Genomic DNA, 15,399 nt, shown 5'->3' with positions numbered 1-15,399 from the left:
CATCTACCAAGTGTAATGTTTAGTTAGGTGAAACTGTAGGTAGACGAACACCTTCACCAAGCTGGATAAGAACAGGGTGATAGTTGGCTTTCTGGAACAAGGATCTGGACTGTGACATAGGCTGCCAGGGCTCATTGTAGCCTATATTCTGTTGCTCACTGCTACTTCTAGTTATGTAGAGACAAATTAACTTACTGGGTAAAGCTGCCTGTTTTTAAACTTAATAGTTGTTACGGATTATTTTTTCCTCATACAGAGGGACGTGCAGAAAGATTTGACTGAGCTTGCTCTGCATGTGTCCAACCAAGGCAAGAAAGACACCGATCTTGAATGACATGTAATCACCCAGAATGAAAGACAAGATAATTGGTTTTAATAATTGGCTATGCAGCTGGTGTCATTCTCTGGTGATCCGGTGTGTGACCGCTTGGGATGAGATAGCTGGCAAGCCTTCCTGTTTTGTCAGGAATGGTCTGCACCTCTCTTACCAAGGTTTTCACATTCTCCCTAAAGCCTTTGCTGTCCCCTATTGTTTTTTTTTTGTTTTTGTTTTTATGCAGAGTCCATCTAAATGGACATTCTAGCCTAGTAAATTCTAATTTAAAACACAGATGTCTTAACAAAAAAATTCCCAACCTTGAGATGTTCCTGCAACTTGAGCAAATTCATGTAAGTGTAGTTACAGAGACCTGGTTTCAAACCAATGAAAACACTCCTACTATTCCTGGGGTTTAAAGCGTATCATGTATTCAGACCTACTGACAAATGTGGGGGAGGGGAGTAGTAGTATTCCCTCACAACAGATTTCTGAGGATACCAAGTTTGATTTGAACTTATAGATGCCCTAAATAAGATTAACTACCACTTCATAGCTAACAGCAGGACACTATATTTACTTCTAAGCATGATAACTGTCATAACACCATAGCTGAAATCATTAAACCCAACCCCTTTCTACTGTGGGACTTCAACTATCTATCAATAAATTCTGACCTACACTGCGAGTGGTTAGCATATTTATAAATAGTAACACCTTCCACAAATAGCTAGGCATCTTATGAATAGCCTCGCCCCCCTTGATCTTGCCATTACAAATATGGCCAATTCTTCCATACATCCATATGTATCACTTTTCCATGTTAAATAGGACCATAAATCAGTGACATTTTCCTTTAAAATGGGTGGTACTGCCCCTGCAAATGCTTCTGAGTAAGCAAAGCTTCCTTAGTTACTCGACCTAAATGAATTCCATTAATGCTTCTAAGATGGATCTTGTTGGTAAAGTTCTGCTTATGTGTCTGACTTCTAGTCCTACTTAAATAGTTGTATTGATAAGGCATTCCCTATCAGCACAAAACGTAACAAGTGAAATATCGTAATAAATTATATAACCAAAGAAAGAAATTACTTAATCCTTGTAATAGGTTTCATTCTACCCATGTTAAGAGTACACTTAAGCAAACTAATAAAGAGCTTAAAGGAACCATTAGGTGAATCTTCTTCTTTTGGCTGCTGCCATTAGGGGGCCGCCACAATGGATCATCTGTTTCCATTTCTTCCTGTCCTCTGCATCTTGCTCTCACACCAGCCACCTGCATGTCTTCTCTCACCACATCCATCTAGTCTCAGGGAAGCAGCAGTTCTAGAAATTCAAAGACTGCTAAGCAAAAGTGTCATCCAAAAAGTCCCATCAGACCAGAAAGGATCCGGATTTTACTGAAGATTCTTTTTAGTGCCCAAGAAAACAGGGAGCTGGCAACCCATCTTGGATCTCAGCCAATTCAACAAGGCAGTTCAACAAACCAAATTCCCGATGGTCATGGTTCAGTCAATCTTCCATTCTTGAAAAAAAGACAAATGGATGTGCTCGATTGACCTCCAAGACAGATGCTTATTACCACATAAAGATGGAAGAGAGCTCCAGGAGGTTTTTGCACTTCTGGATGGGAGCCAGTCTTTTCCAATTCAGAGCACTGCCCTTTGGACTCACCACAGCCCCCAGGGTATTTTACCAAATGCATGACAGTGGTAGCAGCTCATCTAAGACTGCAAGGGTTTTGAGTATTTCCATATCTCGACTGGCTCCTCACCGCTACCACCAGGCGTCGGAATGGGCAGAGATTACACCATACATCTCTGTACATCTCTAGGAATAGCTATACATTTTGAAAAGTCCACTTCTCAACCCACACAACATCTGGATTTTATTGGAGCTCACTTTGACACCGTCTCAGGAATTACATCTCTCCCTCCAGAAAGATTGCAACGTATAAGATCCCAGGTAAGTTAATTACTACGCAGCAATAAGGAACCAGCAAAGTTAGTTCTTCAAATATTAGGTTCCCTGGCAGCAGCAATCACCCTAGTTCTCTTGGCAAGGCACCACATGCAGATATTGCAATGGCTACTAGCGTCCCAATGGTCTCTCATACACCCAGCCAATGTCTCAGCCAGTTCTGATTACCAGTTGCTGCAAACACGACCTGTTGTGGTGGCTACATTCCAACCAGATTCTCTTTGGTTGTCCATTCATTCCTCCCCAGCCCCAAGCCATAGTGACCACGGATGCTTCCCAGTCATTGGGGGGGCACTATCTGGGAAGGACAGTCCAAGGCATGTGGTCCCAATTGGAGGCCAACTTGCACATCAATGTACTAGAGATGAGGGCAGTGCTATTAGCATTGCAAGCATTCCAAAATGTATTCCCTCTAGGAACAGTAGCTATTCAGACAGACATGTCAGTAGTCTGGTACATAAATGAGGGGAAACCAAATCTTACCGATTGTGTCGAGAAGCACTCCGAGTTTAGCGATGGGCGATTTCTTCCAACCACTTTCTCACAGCAATGCACATTCTGGGGAGCTCCAACGTGATAGTGGACAAATTGAGCAGAACTATTTTCTTGCCTCACAAGTGGTCTCTCAGTCCAGCAGTGGCGAACAACATTTTTCACCACTGGGGGCCAACCTTGCTGCAGTCTCTTTGCCTCTCCTCTTAACAACAAGTGCAGAAGTTACTTTGCCCTAATCCCTTCTCAGGGGGAGTTACCCAGAGATACTGTTCTCCACGATTGGCCTCCCGATCTGCTTTATGCCTTTCCCCCAATTCCTCTCATTTCACAGTTCCAGAAGAAAGCCAAAAGGATGGAAAATTCAATAATCCTCATTGCCCCCTTCTGGCCTTGACAAATTTGGTTTCCCTTCCTGTGGCCTCATTTAATTTGGAAACCATGGATTCTGGACCCAGTTCCAGATATACTGTCTCACCCGGAGGGCATGGTGCATCTGAATCTCCAAAATCTCAAGATCACTGCATGGCTTCTCCAGTTCCCATGATTGCCAGGCACCCTTCTCTTTCCTCACCTGTCTAACAAGTTATCGCTCATTACAAATCCTCTACAAGGATATTATACCAAAGTAAATGGGAGAAATTTGCTAGATGGGCTCGGGATAATGAAATAGATCCTTATTCCAGTCCTATCCACAAAGTATTACATTTTCTGACTTCACTTTACTAGTTGGGTTCCTCTGCTTCAACAATTAAAGTGCACCTAGCTGCAATTTCAAACTTTCATATAGGACTGGAAGGTGCTCCTCCAATGTCACACAAACTGTGTAAAGCATTCCTAAAAGGCCTCCTAATGCTAAGACCTCCATTTAAAGAGCCTCTTCCCCCTTGGGATCTAACTGTGGTTCTAAAGGCCCTGACTAGGAACCCCTTTGAACCTTCAGCAACTTGTGACTTTAAACATCTGTCTTGGAAAACCTTATTTTTGGTGGCTATCACTTCTGCCAGTAGACTCTCGGAACTTCAGGCCCTATCTTGTGAACATCTATGTTTAATTTTTCATAAGGATAGAGTTGCGCTTCGAACCAATCCTTCCTTTCTACCTAAGGTTGTATCCGAGACGAATATTAATCGGACTGTACAGTTACCAGTCTTTTTCTTAAATTTTTTAAACAAGGCAGAGAATCCTCTCCATTTAACTTGACATGCACAGACAACTACGTTTTTATCTTCACAGGACTAAAGTATTTAGAAAATCAAACCAACTCTGTGGTGTTTTCTTATCTCCATCTAGGTAATCCAGTTTCTAATGGCTTAGAGACTGCATCACATTCGTTTATCATTCTAAAGGACTCCAGCTCCCAAAAACAATTGAAGCCCATTCTACAAAAGCAGTAGCTACATCTGCAGTCTTTCATGCCAGAGCTTTGTTAGATGACATTTGTGCAGCAGCCACTTGGTCTTCTCATCATACCGCTATCAATCATTACAAATTGGATCAGATCTCAAGGGGAAGAGCATCCTTTGGCGCTCTGGTGCTTAGGAATATTCTTCCGTTAAACCTCCCGAGACTAAAGTAGCTGGGGACTCTATCCCACTGTCAAGGATTGTGTGAAGATTGACAACATCAGATAAAGAAGATATGTCTTACCATAACGTTCCATCTGTGTTGTATATCTTCAATCCTTGACATCCCCATCCTGAGACTCTTGGTAGACCGAATTTGGCCCTAGGAGTGTTTTCCTTTAAGGACTCATATTTGACCTCTGTTAATCTAACTCTTGTATCTATGACCTTTCACGTCTGACTGCCACTCCTTGGCAAATTTTGATCTGAGGTAATCTCCGAGAGAAGCATTATGGGTAGAGCCTGGCTCGAGAGTATGGAGATCACGAGCTGAAATAAACAGCTGTTTCTGTTCCGAGGTTCAGCACCAAACCAATGTCAAGGATTGGTGAAGATCGACAACACAAATGGAATGTTATGGTAAGACATAACTCCTTTTTTTTTTTTTTTTTTTTTGCCTATGACTGACTGCAAGATAATGGCAAGAGGTGTTAATGTGATTACTTGACAAAATGTTACTCCCATGCACATAAGACTTAGTACTGAACATTCCACTTGGTGTTGCAATACACCGTTCATGACTAATAACAAAATATACATTATGGCATATTTTGCAGGGCAAAAAGAGAGAAGTGAAACATTTGAGTTATTCTTCCATACATTTCTTTTTGTATTAAAGAAATGCAAAATGAGAGGAAAATGTGATGACAAAGATGTTTGGAGAGGGACTAATACATCTTCTTTACCAGTTAGAAAATAAAACCTTTTGAACCAATAACCTGGGGGTGGGGGGGGTTTATGACTTGCCCACTTTTCTTTCTCTACCTACCCACCAGGTTTGTTAACATCTGAGGGCAACTTCCCTCTTTGAACCACTCCCAATTAAGTACCATATCAGCAAACATCCTCCACCTGGGATTGGGCATGCCTGTCCCTTCCCTTGCTGCTCCGTCAGTTTTCTGAACCGTTAATCAAACCCTAATTGGCTGTGCTGAGTCAGGGCTTTATCCCTTAGTTGTTTAACAGCCATTTCTTGAAGTCTGTTTTATATTTCCTGCACACAGACGTACTCGCAGTAATGCAACCTGCTGTATTTAAAAATGTTTTAGACGGTTATTGCATATTACATTGAGAGGAATATTATTTATTTATATATATATTTTTAGAAAGTGATATTTGAAGATTCTAGCGTGAGGGAATGCATTAGCTGATTTTATTTGCCTAGTGCAGATCAGCAGTTGATTTGCAAGTGAAAAATGGTAGAGTTATTCATATGATTAAGTTAGGCATATTGTGAAATATGTTTTCTTATGTTTAAGATATTCCAGATGATGTTAAGGGAACAAGGCTAGCTTAAGATTTGATGACTGGCTGCATTTCAGATTTGAAAGACAGTGATAGTACTGGTATTTACTAGAGATTTAAAGGAACAGATTGTATAGGAACTACTTGATTTTACAGATAAACTGGAATGATATGCAAACTACAGTGTTGTGAAAAAAAGCTTATGTTTACTAAATATATAAAAAAATTTTTTTTTTTTTTTTGCTTGCTTTGCATGCTTTTTTGCGGAGCTGGAAAGGAGGGAACATGATACTGATGTGTTTCCAAGGTGCCAGATATTAACAAAATGAGCATGTTTTTGAGGTTATTTATTACTTGTTCACTGAAAACAAAACTGTTGAATATTTTGGAACATTGTGTACATGATTTTCATATAGTACATTCAGATGTGCTGCATTTGGAAAGAGAATGGTTGCTTATGGGTTACATTCCTGTGATATGATGGTTTTATAAAACACTAGCACACACGGCACCTAGAGTAGAATCTACATAAAAGAGCCATCAGTTTTAGTGATTTTAAAAAGTGGGTGCAGTGATAGACAAGGTGATTAAATCAGTTGAATGAATGAATGACTGACTGTAGAAAGAGGATGTTCTGAGATTGTAAGTTGAAGCAAACTTAGACTGACAAGATTTATTTTTATATAATTGCAGATCTGAAGAGGCAGACAGAGAAGCTGTTAGTGCTTAAAGACCTCAGTGAATGCAAAATAATTTTTTTTAAAGTTTACACTAATAGCAAAGTAAATTAACAAATGTATCCTAATCAGAATCATTGCTAACTAGCCATTGGTAATCTAAGAGAATTTGGTTTCATACACAATGCAGCAATAGGCGGCCACATCCTAGTTTTATAGGTAATATAGCAAGAAACTATAGGCAAGTATTTAATATATTCATTTGATGGTTCACAAAGAACAAATTAACTTGGGTTTAACGAGAAGTTTCAGCATTATAATACTCATGGAAAACTGTATGGAAACATTCTTTTTATAAAGGGTGGTAATCAATATGATTTGGTAAGTTGATGCATTTATAAATCGATTAAAGCTGTTACCTTTAGTTATGGGTATATTATAATTAGTTTACACACATCTGTATATGAATTCTCATAAGGGGAATTATTTTTTCTGAAGTTAACAAGGACCAAAGTGGATCAAATTTAGTAGGACAAGTTGAAATTCCAATTTTTCTTCACAGCTTCATGTAGTTTCTTATACTATTTTCAAATCCTTGTGAGGGAAACGTAACAGAGTCCTTGTTAATAAGTTGGAGGCAATATAAGGAAATGAGAAATGAAATTGGGGAAATATAGCTACAAATAAGTAACCATGGAAGTGACTTTATAGTTGAAATAACGAACATGCAGAAACTACAGTTTATTTAGATTAGGCCTAGTTATTTCTAGATTTATTAATTTGAGCTTAGATTTGTCTAAGAATGCATACATAGGATCTAGTACCTCAAAACTTATGTTCTAGGACTTCCAAGATATCTGCACAGACCTAGTACCTTAGGAGCTTATCTTCTAAGACTTCCAAGATGGCTGTACACTGACCAACAGTTAACTTCACCTCTTTTAGTGCGAAAACAGAAACTGAGAAAAAGGAGTACCATTGAAACTGTTTTGTGGGTAAAATTTAGTTATTGGCTAGTAAGGATGCCAGCGAAGAAGAAATTTGTGAAACCTGAAAGAAAATCAACCAGAAAAGATTGAGAAATCACTGTCTGGGAAGGATTTTGCAGCTGTTCAACAAAAAACATTTCAAACTTCAGCTTTAATTCAAAATATGGCTACCAGTAGTTTAGAAAAATAAATCAGATGTACTCAGAGGTGATTAAAATAAATGAAACTTTAAGGAATGTATAATAGAAGAAGCTTTAGCTAGTTTTTCAGATGAACTGATAAAACTGCAAAAATCAGTGGATGAAATGCAGAAAATGTAATGAAGAAAAAGCCAGCTACGCATGAGGCATCTCAAGAAGAGTGATTTAAAAAAACAGTAATTATAAGACGAGTGAACAGAGATCACCTGAGATTTCCTGCTGTATCAGAGAAGTTAGAAAGAGCAGACTGTATTAATTTTATGAAAGCACAAATAAGCAGCTGGACTGGTGTTCCATAGCAAAATTTGTCAATTGAAAGGGCACATTGAGTATATGTTCCAAACTTAACCATGAGAAAGTAGCCAAGACCTATATTAGTAAAAATGTAATCATAACAGCAGAAAGAGTTGATTCTGACAAAACTGACCAGGTGGGCAACATATTAAGAACTGGAGACAACAGAGTGTTTGTAGAAAATGATCATCCACTTTACACCAGGTAGAAAAGAAGCAAATTGTTCCCAGCAATCAGGTAAAGTTGAGAGGCAGGTGTGATATTCAGGCTTCTGTATCCATCTGTCTTAGACATTTTTTTGATGCAAAACAGGCTAAGAAGGAAATTGTTTATCCAATAAGCAGAAGGGGACCCTGTAAGCAGAAGGGGACCCTGCTTTTCATTCTTCTGACAGTAAAGTTCAGAGAGACTTTGCCACTGAAACCTTTTCCATTGTTCGAACCAGAGTTTGGTGTTGGGAGATGGTGATAAACAGGAAGAAGACCAGCAACACTGGAATTAGTGAATAAATGGAATACTATAAAGCACCAATTGCATTTGTGGAAGGGTCTGTCAGAACTACTAAATTGTCAAAACCCACAAGGTCAAGACCATATGGTCGACAGTTTGGTTCATCCATCCATTCCGACTGAGATTGTGATACAGTGGGGATCAGGGAATTTGCCCTTTTCCCCACTGTAGTATGAACTTGGAGTTGGTATAAATAGCATGGTGTCTAGGGGTGCAGGGGGAGTTACCCCTCTGCAAAAACATTGAGTTGTTGGTGGGTGTTGTGTGGCTTTGTCAGTTTTTCGATTAACTGCATTATCCACCATATGGGTTTTGACAATGTGGTTAAACTCAAAGTGTAGTCATTAACCAGTGTTCAGTGGGAACCAAGAAATCTGCAGCTTAAGGTAGCTGTACATTTTGATCAGAGTGAAATTTTAAAGATTCATTGCTGAGTACTTTCCATGGAGATGAGCTGTCTGCAGGTGCAAGCAATTAAGCTTGATAATTCTCCACATTCTTTGCTGAGGGAAATGTAAAATTTAAAGGTACAATGGCAAACAGTAAAGTGAAAAATAAGTCTGAAGTTATGGGACATGAATAATAGGTATCAACCTCCCAAGCAGTCTTAATAATTAATAGAACAATGTACAATTCAGTTTTATTTAAAGATGGTGTGTACACTTTTTTTTTAGAGCTAAAAGTTAATGTTTTCTGAAAGCATACAAGTTGTTTTTCATATCCGGAAGCGAAATAGAGATGACAGCAATCCGTTCAAGTTGTTGCACAAACTGTCGCATGAGCTTTAGCATGGTTAACCATAATTTTAGACTAGGTAATACTTGTGGGTGCAGCTATCATTTTAGAGCAATTGCTCCATCTGAAGGGTTAAATTTTATTTTTTGAAGATGTACATAGTTTTGTGTGTTTATCTAAATTAATAGGGGCTGGGGTGTTTGAAAATGTATTCAGTTTTTTGCTTTGGAGCTTTTCATTAAAACAAAGTCTTGAAAACCTGACAGGTTAAAATGGAAACAAGAAAACTGTTTAAAAAAACCCTGGCAAAAGTGTGTGTTTGTCACACAAAAGTTAGAAATAGATATTAAAAAAAACTGTTGTGTAATAGGTGGGGGGCAATATATTTTTTTAAATGATTGGCTGCACTGTCCATATTTTCTTGAGAATGCAAATAGCCTTATAGATGAAATCAATAAGGAAGAGTACTGAATTGTATTAAGATATGCAGAGTGCAAATGGCAATGCTGAAGGAGAGACATTTGGAAATGAGCATGTGAATTTGACAAAGAAAGGATTTCAGGATGGATATTCAGCAGAATATCAAGGACAAAGAAAAGGGGAGTAGTTATGTTGTTAGAGCAGCTCCAGTAGTGATTAGAAGAATGGAAAAAGACAATGGTAGGTTTGTGGTAGTAAGGGGATGTTGGTTAGTAAGAATAATTATGCTGGCATGTATTTATATTCCACCAAAAACTGCCATTATGGCACTTAAAAATATTTTGAGAGAAATCAGCTTTCAGCAGGGAATATTGCTTATAGGTAGGGATTGAACGTTGATTTGCATTAGTGAGGTTTTATCAGGGGACCTAATAGGGAAAATATAACAAAAAAATGGTAAGTTCCTGAAAAAAAATATGAAAATATTTAGTATGGAAGATGTGAATTCAATAGTAGGAACTCTAACAGAATTTGCATATGATTCCCCAAGGGTATAGTAACTGAGCTAGAGTATATAGAAATTATATTTCACAGGAACATTTGCATTTAATTGAAAACTTAAAAACATCCAATAACTGTTTCAGATCATGCACCAATAAAAACAAAGATAAAAATGCAGGGTAATGAAGTAAAAATGAGACCCTGTCATTTTCCACTTAACTCTTAAAAGCAGAGGAATTTAAGGAATAGGTAGTATAGATTATTGCAGAGTTGTTGAGGAAGAAAGAAACATATTCAGAAGTTATAGCTAGTTTTAAAAACAGGGTAGAAACAAATGTGTGTGTGTTATAAGTTACAGGAGTTATTCTGAGGCACTGACAAAGATCAAAATATTGCACAGTAAGCGGAATCTCACAGAAAAGGAGGCAGCCCAAATGCAGAGTACTAAAGAGAAAATGTAGTATCTGGATAATATGCACAAGTTTAGAAAGATTGCTTTTAAGCAACTATTTTGATAACTCCAGAGCACAAAAATCTTTTATCACAACAACCTAGGCAGCAGAAAGTAGAAAAGGTGGTTACCAAACTTAAGGAGCCTATAACAAAATAACCAGAAGTCCTGTAGAGGATTTAGAGACATTTTGGAAATTTTACGAAAATTTGTATAAAGCAGAGAAATGTGGAAATCAAAGAACAAGAATGGAATGACATGGATATGCCAAGGTTAGAGGTAGACTAGTCTCAACTAGCAGTTAAGATAAGAGGGGATGAGGGAAAAAAAACGGCAATGTATAATCAGTCTTCAGAAACCGATGGTATTCTTATGGAAATTTGGAAGTTAGGAGAGACGAAAGTGATAAAATCTGGAATATTTTGTTTAAGATTATTTTAAAAGGAGGAGAAGCACCAACATGTTAGAAGGAAGCTTTGGGGGCTGTATTACCCATCAGACCCAGTGCAATTGTAAATCATGGTTCTAAATTATTTGTATATGCTAGCTAAAAGAATGGAAAATATGTTTGAAAATTGATAGATATAGATCAGTGTGGTTTTGGTGGGGGGAGGCAAACATTTTGACAATGTTAATAGAACAATGATGATCCAGAAGGAAGCAGAATATAAAAAGGTATGGCTGTTGGGTTTTGATGCAGGGAAAACTGCAATTTTATGAGCAGGCCAATGGAAGCATATGCTTTCCCCTGATAGAATAATAAGGTTAATTAGGAGAATATATGAGGACCAGAGGCAAGAGTTAAAGTTGGAGGAGGATTCCTCTCTGATTATTTGTGTTAAACAGAGGAACCATATATGGGGTGCCCTTTTCCCCTTTGTGATTTGCTTTATATTTTTTGAGCCATTTCCAAAGAAAACAAGGGTCTCAGAAATGCAAGAATATAATTGGTATGGTAATAAAGAAAAGTTGGCTTTATTTGCAGATATTATTTTGTACCTGATAAATTGAGAAAGGGACATCTCAGTATCATGGAACATTTTGTGACCATTTCGTGTCTTTTGGGGATATAAAATTAATGAAGATAAAACAGACTATAGCCATAAATGTCATACCCACACACAAATAGGTTCAGCAATACCCATGTTTATGGGGTCATAATAAGGTGAAAGATTTAGGAGTATGGGTTTAAAATGCTTATGTTATGGCAGCTAAGTATATGTGGGAAGAGACTAAATAAAGGATAATACAAAACTGAGAAACTGGAAGCTTTTGTTTATGGATAGTAGGATACAAGCAGTGATGATGTTTTTAGTCCCTTTAATTTTTATATACAGTACAGGAATATTTTTATCAGCCAGAGGAGAAGTTGTAGACAGTAATAAAGAGTTGAAGGGGTTTAGCTTGAGGGGAAGAGGGCAAGAGTTAAGTGGGTTAAGTTGATCCTTCCACTAGAACAAGGTAATTTAGGTTTACTCAAAATGGAAAGGGATGATGATGAAGCAGGAGGAAGTTGAAGTAGAGAGTGGTATTTGTGATGCAAATCCTTAAGGACAATAAAAATCATACAGAATATTATGTTCATAAAATGGCAGAAAGTATTCTAAGAACTAGGTCAAGACATGAATGCAGAAAAGAGAATTTGTCTGTAGAGATGACTGCAAATAGGTGTACAGAAAATAGGCAAGGGGGGGTTGGAATTTACGGGAGAAAACTGACAAAGGAACCAAGGTATTGGGAGCAAGTAACTAGAGATAAGAAAGGGAGTGGAAAGAGGGCAAGATGATGTTTGGTCTGCAGGCTAGGGACCACCTTCCCTAGCAGGGACTGTTAATCTGAGTACAGGCAAAGAGAAAAGGGTAGGGGAATCTTAAATGATAGACCTGATCTGTTGGGGGTTTTAGTCTGTTCTAGAACAGAAGCTGCTATAAAAGAGATCATTAGTAGGGCATATAAAATGTTGCATGATAACTATAAAAATCAATCCGCAGAGATACGAAAAGACTGAGAAGAGACTGGAAAAGCAGTTTACAAGAGAACAATGGCATGACATGCGTGGCTGCTAAGTATGCAACAAAGTCTAGAAGGTTTAGGATCTTTGCTTGGATGTGTTTGCATAGCTATTTTTTAATACCCCAAGGAGACTTCAAAGAATTTTTCCTTGTATAGATAGCAAATATTTTACGTGTAATGGGGAAGAAAGAGGTAGCTGGGAATGTGTGTTTCAGGAGTATAATGTGTTTTAAAAATTCCCTATGGAGCACTCTGTCAAAAATATTCTGACAGCTAGATGATTTTACAAGATTTGAGATTTGATAAGTGCATCTTTGGTATGTGTAAAGAAACAGGATTTCATGTCAGACAATCTGATAGCTGAAACATATGAAATGACATTTTAATGTTTGAGGCTATCTTTAAGAAACAGGAACAGAAAAGATCCATGTTATTTTTTCTTTTTTTATTTTATCAGTATCTTATTAGGTATAATAAAAAAAGACTAAGGGTCAGATAACTAGTATCTCTTAAATATTTAAATTTGGTTTGATAAATTACATATTTTGGGGAGGTTAGTTACTAGTGCAAGTTAAAATAGTCTACTTCTAAATAACTGACATCCTTGAATATGTAACTGAATGTATTGTGCAAGAATATTTTCTTCTGACAAACCAAGGATGGTGTGAAAGAATGCAGTTCAACAATATGAGATTCATGATTACCAAAGACTATTTTTAGGAAGAAGTGATAATACCTCATAATTCCATTCTGCTTTGCAATAGGGAAAACACTTGACAATAACTTTCGGACGCTCTCTTTTATGAAGTGGGGATGATACAGCGAGTATGGCTAAGCAACTCATTTGTAAATATCTTAGTTTAGATCACGAAGTAGGTGGTACTTAGTTTGTATTATTAATGCATTGCATCTTTTTAGTAGTTAAGTTAGTAAGGAAAATGCCTTGCGTGATGAGTCTTGGACTTAATCTGAGCATATCACGTTTTGTCTGCTCATTTCTTTCAGGTTAATACAAAGATCTTGCGTATGTGCAGCTTTTCACATACATCTGTGTTTTGGTCAGTGTTAGAATTGAGGAAAAAGTGAGAAATTAACAACTTGAGATTTTCAAAAAGGGATAATGAACTGCTAGAGACTACATAAGAATTAAGTCGTCTTAACAGGTTAGTCTCATTAAATCTATATTAAATGTCGATAGTTGTATATAGTAAAACATTGTTTAGCAGAAAGGTCTACTTCGAGAAGTGTGCAGAGCAATTATGGCTTCAAAAGTAAAACTATAAAGATTGCATTCATATTTGCATATTATCAATGGGTATGTTGTTGTTTTTCCTAAACAAATCAAGTAGTATACTTTACAAAGTACATAATACATGGATTGTTGAAGAAAGGATTGAAGAAAATAAGCAGAGGCTTTTTAAAGTTTTTTGATAACTGCTTCTGTATAACCTCGCATTCCTTTTAAATTTCTGATAAATTCTGATAAATTCAGTGCTGTAGCAAGTTCGTTGGCAACCACCTCCCATCTTTGAAGTTAAGAGTTAAGGTCTGGAAAAAAACTGTCAGTTGTGGACAAAGTCTTCTAGCTTAACTAACAATTATGTATCTGTATAACAGCTCTTTGCTGTGTCATGCACTTTGCTAAACTATAATAGCTCCTTGTTTAAGTTCATTGACATTTTAGAAAGAAAAGAAAAAAAAAAAAATATATATATATATATATATATATATATATATATCAAATATCCACTATGCATATAAAAAATAACTCTCTTAGGAAGCGTAGATACATCTAACACACAAACACTTTCAGTCATTTAAGCATCGTGATTGTGGTTGCTTAAATGACTACTGGTTTTTGAAATGGAGCTGCTTTGTAGAGTGGTGCTCACCTCTAACAACTCTGCTTGTTCTCATACTGGTATGGACTTGTGTGCATGCTCGCTTAGTTTACAGTGTTGCACTATGAAGTCTATATTGATAACGCAACTCAACAAGCTCTTTGTATGTAGAATGCGAAGTCACTAAAGTGTCCATTGCTGTCATACAGCAAGTTGCATGCATGTTCTAGAAAAAAATTGTATAATCATTGAGCAGTGATATTTAATGTTCTCTACTTATCGAGCCTGCTTACCTAGTCAGAAAGAAGATTCTGTTTGTGTGACTGAGCACTTTGTGTAGATTTAAATTGAGCCTTTATTGTCCTGTCTCATTTTCCATCTTGTTAGGCTTAACATTTTGTCAAATGCTGCCCCTGAAGGAATATGAAAAACAGAAGCAGGAAACAACAGCACAGCAGCTTCAACATCTTATTGCCTGCATTGACCAGAATCAGTCCATTCCTATAAAGGACAAGAAGAAACTGCTTAAGGAGTTTCAGAAGCATCATCCTGTATTGTTTCTTCAGCAGTTTACAACTGATTTGTTTTAGTGTACCAAATAATTGCACATTTTTGCACCTTACAGAAGAAAAAGAAGGAATTAATGAAAGGGCCATTTTGTTTTTATCTTTTGCTTCATAGAAAATGATTTGCATTCCTAGACTTTTGTATTTTATGTCATGCTTTTCTTATTGTTTGACATAATTGATAGTGAAGGAGAAATGTCACAGAATAGTAATATATCAACATTGCCATTTCAATGACTGTATGTTTCAAGCATGTTTAAATCACTTCATTTTTAACAATGAGAAACAAATGAGGGGAAAAATATTAATAATTTTGAGCTAAGTAATGTCTCTAGTATCTTAACTTGGTTGAGGTGAGTTTTGATATCTTAGGTTCATAGGTTGGTACTAGGCTATGTGCCATAAGGCCTATACAAGCCTAGCCATAACAATTCCCTGGATATTTCTTCCCACGATATTTACTTTCCTGGACCCCTGTCTAGCAGGGCAACTGACAAGAAATTTCCTATCTCCCATCCAGTCGTCAAGGTTCCTTTTGAAGAGG

The 15,399-nt window shown here is 37.2% G+C and overlaps 1 protein-coding gene across 1 annotated transcript in view; it reads left to right on the top strand.

Moving 5' to 3' along the window:
- Window positions 1–15,069, top strand: part of DEPDC4 (DEP domain containing 4) — a 362,627-nt gene extending 347,558 nt beyond the window's left edge. Inside the window, exon 9 of the mRNA XM_044087899.1 lies at window positions 14,677–15,069. Within this exon, the coding sequence (XP_043943834.1) occupies window positions 14,677–14,879 (203 nt within the window). The 3' untranslated portion in view covers window positions 14,880–15,069. The remainder of the gene's footprint in view (window positions 1–14,676) is intronic.
- The last annotated feature ends 330 nt before the right edge of the window (window positions 15,070–15,399 follow it).

The sequence above is a fragment of the Protopterus annectens genome, chromosome 11.part0 (genome assembly GCF_019279795.1).
Source record: "Protopterus annectens isolate FY-2018-M chromosome 11.part0, PAN1.0, whole genome shotgun sequence".
Lineage (NCBI taxonomy): Eukaryota > Metazoa > Chordata > Ceratodontiformes > Protopteridae > Protopterus > Protopterus annectens.
Note: the sequence above shows the minus strand (reverse complement) of the source record. Positions and strands in the feature narration are given on the sequence as shown.